The following is a 13,326-nucleotide window of genomic DNA, read 5'->3' on the forward strand; positions in this document are numbered from 1 at the left end:
GGCCGCCGCGGGAAGGGGCGTGCGCGGCGCCGGCGGCGGCGGCGAGCGGGGAGGGAGGGGGGGGCTCGGGCAGCCGCGGCTCCGGGCTGCCGGCTCCGTCCGTCCCTGTGTGTTTGGAGCGGAGGAAAGATGGCAGCGGCTGCACTTCCTCTTGCACTTTCACCCCTGGGGGGAGGAGAAGGAGGGGGCGATACCACCCCCCCTACAAAAATCCAGCGGGGGCCCCCCGGCCGCTGCTCCCCCGACCGAGCGCCGCCGCCGCCTCCGGCCCCGCGCCGGGCCCCGCCCGCTTCGCCGCACCCTCACCACCGGCGCCGCAAACTTTCCTCTCTCCTTCGGTCGAGAAGCCCCCCACCCTAATCGCGGAGACCCCCCCCCCTCCTCCGGCCGCTCGGGCTCCCCCTGCCCCCCCGCTTCCTGCCCCCCTCCCTCCCCGCATCCGCCAATGCACGAGCAGCCAGCGCCAGCAGGCCGGCCCCCACCCCGCCCGCCCGCGGGGCCGGGGGCTGCAGCCTCCCCCTTCCCCGGCTCCTCTCATCCAATGCCGAGCCGGCAGCTGGGCCCCCACCGCGAAGCGGGGGGGCCGCGCTCGCCCCCTCCCCCAAATATCCGGGCCGCGCTCGCCCCCCGGGCCCCCTCCCACCGGGGAGAGGAGGGGCCGGGGGTGGGGGTGCTGCGGGTGCTGCGGGCGGCCTCCCCCACCCCCCCAGGCCGATGCAAACCCGCCCGGAGCCGTAGAGGCGCGCGGCGGCCCCCACCCCCCTCCCCGCTCGCCCAAGAGCTGCTCCCAGAGGGGCATGGGGCTGCGGGGCGGCCCGACCTCCCCCCGCGCCCTCGTTACCCTCGCGCTCCCTGCACCGGGACCCGCTCCCGGCACGACCCGGGGCAGGGAAGGAGCCGGAGGCGAGCCCCGCGCTACAGAAATGCCCCTCTCGGAGGGACCCGCGCTGGGGGCCGAGCCCCGCTCTGCCGGGGAACCGCCGTGCGCCGGGCGCGATCCCGGAGGCACCGCTGCGAGCGGGCTGTCCGGTGCTGAACCGCCCCGGGAGCGGCGCGAAGGGCCGTGCCGACATCAGCACCGTGTTGGCGTCCCGCTGAAACGCGCTTTCTGACTCCGAATCATTTTTGCTTGCTTTTGAGGAAATATTCCCCCAGCCCATCTCCGCACACGCTTAGAGAGTTCTTTGCTTTGTTAAAGACGGTGCATTTCTAAAGCATTCACGGGCACCTTTTAGCCTTTGTAACATCAAGGCTAAGTAAGAATCCTCGGATGACCTATTCGCGGTCCAGTACTGTCACTTAAACTACTCGTTGGCAAACACTGAACTTAGCACACACAGGGGCATCTCGAGCTGTAGGTGTTCCAAAGGCTCCAACCTCACACTGCAATCAAATGGTGGTGGAACTGAAAAGGTCTTCTGGTACCGATGTGCAAACCAACACAATGAGCTTCCAAAGGGCAGCTTTTTTTCCCCACATTAACACTTAAGGCCACACGGTGCCCTCAGTTTCTGCGCTGGATTTCTCTTGCTTTTGATGGCAGCTGGCTACACTGCAGGCATCTCCAGTGGCTCTTTATTGCTGCACTGTGGATGCACACACTCGGATACAAACGTGTTTTTGGAAATCGGGGGTTGTCTGAGTGCTAGCGATTCTGGGGAGCAGAGCTCAGATAACTGTATTACACAGATAACGCAGTGCCCTCATCCTGCAAGCCTGCCCATGTGTCAGGGGAACAAGAGTTGGACTTGCCAGAGTGAAGAAAATGACTCAATTTCAGCTTGTTGGCCAGGCTGCACGTACACATGGTCAGAGCAGTTAAAGGAGCTGGAATTTGCTGATCTCTCCTAGTGGCTCTCTGGTCAGTCGTGTGCCTTCCCCCGATAGCTCATACCGGCTTATTAATTTGCTTTCTTTAAGTCCCCAGTCCCCTGCCATGGTTCCTGCTTCCTATTTCAGCTCCCCCCTCGCTGGCTCTTTGTCTCCGCGCTAGGCAGGGGGAGGGGGGTCCTGCCGCCCTCACTGCGCTCACAACTTTCTCCAGTTGCCAGAGAATGTTCTGGTTTCAGCTTCCAGTCCTCCCGTTTTAAAAGCCCCATCCAACTCACTCTGCCTCCTTCCTCAGGTAAATGCGAAGTGCTTATCCCAAAGCACGAGATTTCCCGCAAAGGACACACCCGCACTCGGTTGGAGCTCCGCAGCAGCGTGCCAGGAGCTCCCGCTGCGTCCATGCAGGGTGCAGCAAGGGATGACCCCAGCACTCCCCGATTTCCTTTCCCCAGGAAGCCACAGGAGTGCAGCACAGCCACGAACCCCAGCGCTTCACTGCTCGCACACGGCAAGGGCTGCATCTCTCCTTTTTGTTCTTCCACCTTTACCACGCTGTTCTCCCCCACACCCTTATGGCTTCACCCACTTGTCTGAACTGTTCCCAAGCTAATCTGCCCCAGGACATGAGCCTATCAAAGCAATCATTCAGTTGCTGCTTGTTACAGTGTAGCCAGATTTCTTCTATTTACAAGTAACCTACAATTTCTGCTCTGCTAAGACAAAATGTGGGTCATCTGTATAAAAACACTCGGAGGATGAAGTTCCCTACCTGCAGTGTGATGACAAAACGCCATTTCCCCACTCTTAACTATGCAAGCAGACAGGTGTGAGTGCCCTTGGACTCATCTGTCACCAAACTGAACTAGTTAATACCTTGAAGAGCAAGTTCTGGATAGTGAAAAGGAGTCTTACATGCAAAGAAAAAGTTACATTTTCAGTACAAAGAATTCCTTCCCCTTTCCAGATGATTCCTAACCTAACCTGCTGCAACTGGACCTGCTGAACTTCTGAATTCCTCTCTTTAAATAAAGGCATCTCCCTCAGCTACTTTATTCAGCTTCTTGCTGCTTCCTGTCTCACTTCAACTCATGGGGATTCCTGAGCTGTCCCTAAATGTCTTGCAGCTGTTTGGTCCCTGCTGAAGCACTGACTGGTATCTCAGCAGCACTATTAGTCCTCCTTCTCTCTGAACATGTGTGGACCATTTGGGTACACCGTGCACTGCTTACTTTGCTGCAGATTAGCTGCTGCTGCTGCCGTTACTTGGAAACGCTGACCTAAAAGTGTGAGGGCTACTCCGAAAGTATCGCCTCCTATTTCATTGTGTTGGCCCACAGTGCCAGGTGTGGGTGCTGGTGGTACAGCAGCAGAGGCTGAACCTTCCCACCAATATCCCATCACATCCTGGGACAGAGGGTCAGTCTGATGGAGGTGTGTGTGCAGCAGAGGTGTGTCACTGAATTCCTCCATGCAGAAACAAATGCACCCGCTGACATCCATCAATGCTTGCTGAGTCTTTCTGGAGACCAAACAGTGGCTGTGAGCACAGCGAGGGGTGGGTGGTGCATTTCAGCACTGGTGAAATGATTGTTATAAGCGTGGCATAGTGGTGACTATGTTAAAAAAAACAAGACATTCTGTAGCTGAAAATTTGCTCTATAAAACAGTGTGATTGTGCATTTTGTATCTGTTGTTTCCATGGAAATAATAGAAGGCATTACTTTCAGAGCAACCTAGGTAATTTGGTCTACAAATATGGGGAAGCAAAGCAAGATTCTGGGGCTGCTGCTATCTTTTAGAATAGGCTAAGCATGTTCTTTAAGAGAGCTGGTCACTATTTCACTAAGATAGAAAATACAGGGTTACAATAGTACTCGTGCCATCTAATTCAGCCATACCAATCATTTCCTTGTTGTGTATCCCACAGAAATACACATTGGGCACTTCATGGCACACCTGCACATTTCAGCCAGTAGCTGTCATTTTTTTCTGAGCTGTCACTGGAATTTTAATTAACTGAGACCAATCTAACTAGCAATTAATTCATTCAGCGCTTGGTGATTATTCTTCTAGTCAGTTCCTCAAATTCACTCCATTTTTTTAATTAGGAATTGTCCCAGCAGCAAGTTATCAGCCTTGGAAACAGCACAGTTTCCTCTTGCAATCCAGATATGGGCTAGCAATTTGCCAGCTTTCTCCTCCAAAAGCAAACAACCCTTGCTTAAAAGTACCTGACATTCACAAAAACTCCTGCTAGCAGTACGATGAGCATGGCACATGATCGCACAGCATATGATGCTATGATAAGTATGCAGTGAGAGTTATTCTGAAAAGGGGAAATGGCGCTCCTTGCTTTTCCTCTTTCTGCTCACTCTCCCCAGGTGTTGTTTAGTCCATCTGCTGCACGGCATTCCATGACAAAGTCTAAGGAGCTGAAGCTAAACTGCAGAACTTTTTGTTGTTAATCTGATTCAAAGCAGTCTTTGAAGCCAACCTTTGCTACTTAATCTCCCTTTTGTTCCCACCAATTCCTTCACTCTGCCCATTTTAGCTTACTCTAGACTGTCTGGAACCAAAGCAACCTCAGCCATTCAAAGACTGCTTCTCTGAGGATCTGGTCAAAATGGGAATACAGCTGGGCTTCCTGTCCACCTAACAACTCCCCATGCAGTAGGCATCCACGTGCAGTGACTTTCTCATGTAAAACATACTTCACAACGCAAACCAAGCACGCAGTGCAAGCAGTGAATGTCTGGTATTTACAGACCACCAGCTAAGTTACTGTGTTGCTCTGAGGACAACTTCTATGTAAAAACCAAGTAAATTGGCATTAAAAAGTTAGTTTAGGAAGACAACTGAGAACCAATACCTCTGCATTTCTTACAAGATTCAAAATGTAATTATCAGTCTATTGCCTCGAGATTCAAAGTGTAAATTGTATCAAGTTCCAAAGCCCTTCCCCTCAGGCAGTCAACACACTGGTTCCATTCGGGACTCCCCACTCAGTACCCAGGTCTCAAAATTGTACCTTCTGATGGGGGCTTCTCAAAATCTCATTCCTCCAGTTCATCATCAGCCTGAAATGGTTTCTCTCCTCTTCAGCACCACTAGTTCTGTGAAGCACAACAACAGCGTTAGTCAGTCACCAGCTCTGAAATCAGAGTACAATTCACACACACACACACAACTTCAGTTTTGCAAAACTGCAGAAACTGCAGGATGAAAGAAGGAAGAAAAAACCAAAAACTATCTTAAAATTAACAGATCTCCATCACCTATCAGACACTCCTTTTTTTTTTTTTCATAGGGAACTGGCGGGATGGTTACAGTCACAGATTCATAATGTTTATAATCCAAAGTAATTAGGTCAAAGTTATCATTTGATACTGATTATTTTACAGAAGGCTGCTGAAAACTTCTGATAAGATATGAAATTTCAAGAGCCCCGTTTCACCTGCAGAGTCACAACTGAATTTCCCCCCTGGCACTTTTTTAATCCTGCAGAAAATGCACATTATCCCACCACTCAGCTGCAAATGGAGTCCCCCACAAGCCCACAAACACATGCAGCCTTAGCACAGCTGTTTCCAAGCACAGATCCTAGATTTTCTGTCCTACAGTGAATTACAAAACCAGGGTGGCTCTTAAGCTAAAAGGAGTTTCTCACTGCACTGCGAATAGTGCATCCTATCTGTAAGTTATCAGAAGTTAGAAAAATACCAATACCTAAAATATCTAATTGTAAATCATCTTTATCAAAGTAAAATCTGTGCTATTTTGATGGTACATTTGTTCCACAGAATGTATCGCAGTTAATTTTAAACTCATTTTTTATCATGTTCTTTACAATGTGACCCGCAAGCCACATCTGACAATGCTTGTTTTGTTTCCCACCTAAGTAGAACTCCTACCCAAGTGAAGGTGATGGCTGTTCCAGACATAATGTCAGAATTTGGCTGAAGGAACTTATTTAAAGTTTGACAGAAAATAGACACTAAATAGACCTCAATACTCAGCTCTCCTGCTGCAGAGATCTACAGATACACTTGCAGAGCAGAGCAATGGAAACATTAAAGTTTCAGTCATTTTATGGCAACTGCACATTCCTGTTGTGCAAAAAATAAAGCTGAGATACAAATAAAGGAAGTGACTCTTCAAAATTAATGAGTCAGCAGGACTGAGTGTGTAGAATATGGATTTCCAAAACCAATTTTTACTACATCCTCCATCTTTCAGATCTTGCTAATGAGGTATGTGCCATTTCAGTCACATCCCTGTCATTGCAGCTCAATGAGACACACATTCCTAGCTTTTCTGTATTGCTGATTCCACACAGGGTCATGTTTCTTAATCATTTGAGACAGCTTTTAATTCAGATGTAGCTCTCCTGAATTTTCAGAACGCCCTGAGACATATTGCTTCACCTTACTAAAAATATTATTAGAGAAGCACCTTTCTTACATACTTCTAGTTTATAAGTTAGAAAGCCATATGACTCCGTGATCATTTGGTTTTCTTTTCATCACAGATCTGAACCTTCCTGCTGCACTGCCAGAGTTGTACTACACAGCTGTGATGCAGTGTGCAGCCTTGGGAGACAGGCATTCTCTCTCACTTCACCCAGATTCTCTAAATACAATTATCTCAATTAAAACAAAATAAAATAAGCCAAATTACACACCCCATCTTCCATCAGCACCCACTACAAAGCTCAATCCACCTTTCAAGTAGATCTCTGTCTCTTGTAGCTTCTTTCATTTTCTCACAGGGGATTTTTTTCCTCTTCTGATATTAAATCCTATTTCATATTATTATTTTCCTTGATTTTCCCTTTCCTGACTGAATTTTATAACAAACTTTTGTAATTTGCAGTCTATTTTCCAGTTTTGACTGCCATTCTCAGAGGATGCCATTCATCCACTCCCAGTAGCCTCATTTCCAGTTGTCACATCTAACTTCCTACATTCTCTGGAGCATGAAATAACATATAATAACATATAATAATACATTATATTCAAAAAATCATGAGAGTCATCACAGTAAATCTGTTCACAACATGGAACCAACCTCTCCAGAGGTCCCTACCAGCCCCTACAACTGCGTAAGCCTTTCTGAAGCTTAGTAGAGGGTGCTCTTATAAACCAATATACTTCAAATACTGAACTACTTCAAATATTCAGACCAGTTAGAAAGTGTTTTGTTTTGTTTTGTTTTTTTGGAAAAATAATAGGGCAAATGGTCTCAGTTAAACTTTTATTCCTTTCAACACTGATAGAAGTTTGTAAGTGCCTGTGGTCCTTAGAGGACCTTTGCTTGAGTAAATCTCTGGGAAAAAAAAAAGGATTTAAGGTTGTATAGTGAGCAGTTTTGTCTTAAGAATGTCTTTTATTGGCATCTCTGCTCATTCATCCCATACTTGTACATTTAATTTGACACAGTATGTGAGATCTGGAGTTAGGCTGTGAGAACAACTAATGCCATTGCTTTAGTTCTGCAGTTCTCAATTCCTTCTGCAAATACAGAGGCAGCCTGAGGAAGCATCCCACATTTGCACTTTTCTCCATGTTTTTCTTGTTACCAAACAGGACTACACGAGGGACTGAAGGCTGAATTCAGCTGCGGATCAAACAAGTCAAATTCCAACTGAAGTGAGAAGAAATTAAGGGCAGTACTGAACCTGCTGTGTCCTGCGTTACAAACCAGTATTGTTCACAAAGGAATAACTAGAATTCCATGAGCAAACACACGGCGGTAGGTGCACTCGTATTTACCCAGCTTACCTGAGCTAACATCACCAGGAGCTCTAATCCCATTTTATTCGAGATTCTACTTCACTAAGTTCTACATAAGCTCATATTAATGACAGTTCCAGCTGTAACGGAGCTCATGACATGAAAGATGGCTGTTTTACATTCAGAAGGAGATCAGGAGAGGAAGAACGACAGCGGAGACCTGTGCAAAGAGCTCGCTCTGCTTCCCTTCTTACCGTGGGTCACCGTGTAACAGTTCCACAAGCAAAGCTGTGGTAAGGCTCAGTGCTGGGTGCTGCCATTCTCAGAATCCCGGCTGGCAGGTGGTTCTGCAAGCATCCTTTTAAACGCCTCTATACAGTGCGTGGCAGAGCGTGCTTCTTATTAAACCCACGTTCAATTTTACATGTAGATCTATCATGTGAGAGCCAACGCCGCTCTCTGCTGTCTCTTCCCTCCCGCTCTCCCTCACACACGCTCCCGCCTTTCGCCTCACGGCGCAGCACGAAGTTGCACACGTCACGCTGCAGCGCCCCCCTCCGGCAGTGAGCGGAGCGCAGCGCTCAGCCTGCACGCGCCGCCCGCCGTTTCCCGCCCACCGCTTCTCGCGAGATCCTCCCTCCCTCCCGCGAGAAGCCGTTGTGCGCCTGCGCGCTGCCGGCTGGGCCTGAGGAGCGGCGCTGCGGCGGGGTCGGTAGGCCGGGAACGGCGCCGCCATGAGCGGGACTTTGGCGAAGATCGCGGAGATCGAGGCTGAGGTAACGCGCCGCCGCTCGGCCCGCTCCGTCAGGGGGGCGGGGGGGGCTTCGGGGCCCGGCCGACGGCTGAGCCCTCGGTTCCGTGCTGTTGCAGATGGCCCGCACGCAGAAGAACAAGGCCACGGCGCATCACCTGGGGCTGCTGAAGGCGCGCCTGGCCAAGCTGCGCCGGGAGCTCATCACACCCAAGGGAGGCGGAGGCGGCGGGCCCGGGGAAGGTGCGTGGGCCGGGCCGCGTCCTGCGTGTGTATTAAAACTAAGGGTGAGGTGGCTCTGCAGGGCCGGAGGTGAGGAAATGGCTTCAGGTGCGTTTTCAATTCTCGCGGTTTCCTTGCAGGTTTTGATGTTGCAAAGACAGGTGATGCCCGGATCGGGTTTGTGGGTTTTCCGTCAGTAGGAAAATCTACTTTGCTCAGTAATCTTGCTGGTGTCTACTCCGAAGTGGCAGCGTATGAGTTCACTACACTAACGACTGTGCCTGGAGTCATTAGATACAAGGGAGCAAAGATACAGGTGAGATCTTGTGGTGTCCATGAAGATGAGACTGTGTATGTAGATATAATGGTATTAGGGCAGAATAGCCTAGTTTGACATTTACATATATTTTATATATATTATATTTTAACATTAACAGGTTAGAGTTTATCTGTAAAAGTGTTTGAGAGCTCGTTGGAAATGTCTCCACGAGGTCCTCATTTTATTCTGCTTTTCTCTGGAGAAAAGTTCCAGTGGTAGTTCCATACTCTGAAACGATCTATTCCAGTAGGAGTAACGCTGTGTGTAGGAATTAAAGTGGAAGTAATTTTGCTGTTTGTCTCATTAAGATCCGCAGTAAAGTCAGCAGCTTAAACAAAGGTACAAGGAGAATTTATCTTCAAGAGAAACATTTTTTTTTTCTCATCTGTCCTTTTCCTTTCCTGAACAACAGCTACTTGATCTGCCAGGAATTATTGAAGGTGCCAAGGATGGGAAAGGCAGAGGACGGCAAGTCATTGCAGGTGAGTTTAGTGGAGCTTGGAGGCAGCATCCAGTGCTGGGTCAGTTAGTACACCTTACGAGAACAAACGGCTGAGTTTCTGCTTTTGACAGATTGATGAAGCTGGATTGTTTGCTGGAATTCAGTTGCTCAGTGTGAGACATCAGCCATTGTCTTTTTGCTTTGTTTCAGTTAAATTCAGCAAACCTAAAGTCTTATGTTGACACTGCATGGAGAGTCTGCTACCAATTTTAAAAGCAAATGAGAATCTATTAAACAAAGATGCTGCTTTGTCACCTTTATGTAGCTTATTGTCATCCTTGTGTGTCTGAACGTAGATAGAAAGGAAGGTTTTTCCAGCATCTTTGGTTTGTGCAGGAAATGTTACATCACATGTAAAAAACCATAATGATCTGGGTTTTATCTTGTTAGTCCACTGAGCTTGTTAGTCCACTGAGCTGTCTTCTGTGCTGCTTCATCTCGGTGTGTGAGCATACTTTTTTGAGGGTTAACTTTTTTGATTCTCAGTTGCTCGAACCTGTAATCTCATTCTGATTGTTCTGGATGTGCTGAAACCCCTCGGTCACAAGAAAATCATTGAGAATGAACTGGAGGGATTCGGAATACGTCTGAATAGCAAGCCCCCCAATATCGGCTTTAAAAAAAAGGATAAAGGAGGCATTAATCTTACAGCCACAGTAAGTTGGAATTTTCTTCAAACAAAACAAAAAGTGCTTGAAAATAAGAAGTGCTTTTCTGGAGAAGAGAGGAAGAAAGCTCAGCATTCCAGGCCTTGCAGCCTGGACGGCTCTTTATTTTACGCTTACCTGAATCTTTAAAAACAGATGCAGCCATAGGTGTAAGGAGTCAGAACTCTGCTGTGGGATCCAGGTACCTCATGCTGAGTTTGGAACAAGTAGACAGGCAGGTTTCTGTTGAAGTGTCTGTTTGCAGCCATCGGTGGCATTGATGCTAATAAGGCTGCTATGGTTTAAATCCTTTTTTTCCTGTCCTAAGAGTAACTATGGCAAAATCAGTCAAGTCCAATAACTTAGAACGCAGCTGTTATTTCTAATAACCTATATGCTAAGTGGTAGTATTATTATTTGTAAGGCTCAGTTTGAAGGCAAAGTTCTCTATTTGTTAACACTGTCTGTACCTTCAGTGTCCTCAGAGCGAGCTGGATGCTGAAACAGTGAAGAGCATCTTAGCAGAGTACAAAATTCACAATGCTGATGTCACACTGCGCAGCGATGCCACTGCTGATGACCTCATTGATGTTGTTGAAGGAAACAGGTATTGTTGAGACCCCGCACTTGGCATACTAGCAGTTTGTATTCCAAAGAAAGTAATTGTTTATGGATCTTCTTCCCACGGAAGCTAAGCTAGAACAACTGATGTTTGGCACCTTACTGTCCTTTTCACAAATGATGCTTTTTGTTTGCAGTGATGGCAGTAGTGCGTTGCTGCTAGGCTGCCGTAGCACCATTTCTTTCTCTTTGCAGGGTTTACATCCCATGTATTTACGTCCTAAATAAAATTGACCAAATTTCCATTGAGGAACTAGATATTATTTACAAAGTACCCCACTGTGTACCAATATCTGCTCATCATCGCTGGAACTTCGATGATCTGCTGGAGAAAATTTGGGACTACTTGAAGCTAGTACGAATGTGAGTCCTAATTACTGCACTCTGTGTAAGGCTGAGATTGAATAACAGCTTAAGAATGGGTGAAAGATTATCATTCATATGTGCTTTTCCATTAACTTTGAAAGCTTGAGCTCCAGTGATTCTTCTGTCATTGAACTGTGTTTAATCTGTAAGTCAGAGATCATGCTGCCCTTTTCTGTTGTGTCACTGAGTTTCCTATCAGTCACAAGTGCTGCACTTGGAACTTTGCGAAACTCCCAAATACGTTTTAAAAATGAAAAAATGGACTTTAATCAAATGCGATGGAAAGTTGTTAATTTTAGAGGTGACTGTGAACTGTCCCGTAACAAACCTGAATTGAGTTAGTCTGTCATTTTGGATATTCTTACTATAAATTATTACAGGTTTACCTCACTGTTAGTGCATCTCTTCAGATGAATTTGTGAACGAATTGATTGCTGCTCACAATACAGTTACTGTTTTCTTTTGAATACATCCATCTTCTCGTGACAGTACGAAGAAAAGCTACTGTAATACAGAATTCAATATGCCTATGTGTCCAGGCTATGGGCAGTAAGCTTTTTCCTAACATACAATGAGCTGTTTGTGAAAAATAAACCCCAAAGCCAAAGATTACAGCCATCAAACTGTAGATCCCCTTCCAACTACCCAGGTTTTCATAGAATCACCAAGGTTGGAAAAGACCTAAAAGATCATCCAGTCCAACTGTTCACCCATTACCAATAGCTCCCACTGTTTTATCACCTTCCAAGCAGCAATGGAAAATTCACCAGTGATAAAGTTCTTGCTGTTAGAAGGGAGAACCTGCTTATGGGCATTGGCTGCTCAGATGCATTTTCAGCTTACCAGTGTACAGCACGTCTGTTGTCACCATCAGCTTGGTGAACTCTGCACAAGCAGCTAGTACAGCAGTGCCCATAATCTAGAAACATTTATGGAGATTTACAAGAGGTTTTGACATTGACAGACTGCTCTGTTACAGCTACACCAAACCCAAAGGGCAGCTCCCAGACTATACCTCTCCTGTAGTGCTGCCTTACTGCAAGACAACAGTGGAGGACTTCTGTATGAAGATCCACAAAAACCTTATTAAAGACTTTAAATAGTAAGTATTTTGTGAAAGAATTGCTGGCAAATAGAAGGTAATCAGCCTGATGCTGTGTTCTTCCATTTGTTTATAAGTCAGAAATAAAACCAATTTAATTTGGAATGTTGAAAGCAATAGATCTCCCTACAATTAAATCTAATACAGAAGTTACTATATTTGATATTTTTGTGCTCTTTCCTGGACAAATTTCCTCTCTGGTGAAAACACTTTCATTTAGGTTAGGAAGTAACATTAGTTGCAGTGTTATGGGCTGTTGTCCTACACAAGTATTTTGGCTGACTTTGTTTTGATCTGCCTGTCCCTGGTTCACATAGACCACTCATCCAGGTACTTACAGGAGAATAAAAATAGCTCTTAGCATTGCTTTCTGTATTAGCGCTGGGACAGGAATAGCTGCTGCTAGGCTCTCTGCGTGTTCTACTTCAACGTCTTCTTAATTTGCTCTTTCTTCTCCCTTTCAGTGCACTGGTCTGGGGTTCTTCTGTTAAACACAACCCCCAGAAAGTGGGCAAGGACCACACTCTTGAAGATGAGGATGTCATTCAGATTGTGAAGAAATAAAACTGTTGTCCCACGCTTTGTCACTGTGCCTGACTTCTCATTTTGCAAATGGCAAAGAACAGATCACTTCTATTGCACAGAGAGAAAAGGCTATTGCTCTTTGTGGTAGTAACTTACTGCAGGGAAAAAAAAAAAACAGTTTCTGGTGAGCCTGTACTGCAGTGCTCCATTCTAGTGGAACTCAGAAAAACTTAAGTACTTTTCACAATGGCAAAAGCAGCTTTGATGCCTGTGATTCAAACTGAAAGAGTTCACACAGCTGAAATTACTCCCCTCTACTTGAGAGCAAATAAAAAAGGAGAGGTGCTGGAGAACCATATCTTACAAGACAAAACCCAAGGACATAAAACGTAAGCTTTGGCTTTGCCTTAACCTCAGCTGTTCCTGATGGAATACTTCAAGGCTGTTCATAGTCCTGCAGCTGTGGAGATGCTAGGTTTTGGTTTTGAATAGTCACTTCTGCAATTGTTTGTAGCAGTAGAAGTCAACTAGATGCCTCTACTTGGGTAGTGACTGCGAGCTTTTCAGTTTCATTAAAAGAATTTCCTGTTTGACTTCTCCAAACTTAGTTGTACAAGGAAAGTTGGCAGCTCCTGAAGCAGTACTTTGTTTCACAATAGAAGTGAACAAAGCGAAGCTGCTTGTTTCAGTTAGAGCTCCATCACAGTTG

General features: G+C 46.5%; 1 protein-coding gene across 1 annotated transcript; it reads left to right on the plus strand.

Annotated features, from left to right (window-relative positions):
- The first annotated feature begins 8,209 nt into the window (after positions 1-8,209).
- Positions 8,210-12,670, plus strand: DRG1 (developmentally regulated GTP binding protein 1). Its single transcript, XM_072350948.1, has 9 exons — positions 8,210-8,338; positions 8,433-8,556; positions 8,676-8,851; positions 9,267-9,336; positions 9,843-10,012; positions 10,480-10,610; positions 10,820-10,987; positions 11,970-12,092; positions 12,557-12,670. Exons 1-9 carry the CDS (start codon positions 8,297-8,299, stop codon positions 12,654-12,656), a joined length of 1,104 nt encoding a protein of 367 aa, XP_072207049.1. The 5' UTR covers positions 8,210-8,296; the 3' UTR covers positions 12,657-12,670.
- Positions 12,671-13,326: the final 656 nt, after the last annotated feature.

This window comes from Excalfactoria chinensis, chromosome 16, assembly GCF_039878825.1.
Source record: "Excalfactoria chinensis isolate bCotChi1 chromosome 16, bCotChi1.hap2, whole genome shotgun sequence".
NCBI classification, from domain to species: Eukaryota; Metazoa; Chordata; class Aves; order Galliformes; family Phasianidae; genus Excalfactoria; species Excalfactoria chinensis.

Bases quoted from the DNA above. Each gene is read 5' to 3' on its own strand.
- DRG1 (XM_072350948.1), top strand. From the start codon at position 8,297: ATGAGCGGGACTTTGGCGAAGATCGCGGAGATCGAGGCTGAG. The intron at 8,852-9,266 runs GTGAGATCTTGT...CCTGAACAACAG, and splicing joins ACAAGGGAGCAAAGATACAG to CTACTTGATCTGCCAGGAAT. The intron at 10,013-10,479 runs GTAAGTTGGAAT...CTGTACCTTCAG, and splicing joins GCATTAATCTTACAGCCACA to TGTCCTCAGAGCGAGCTGGA.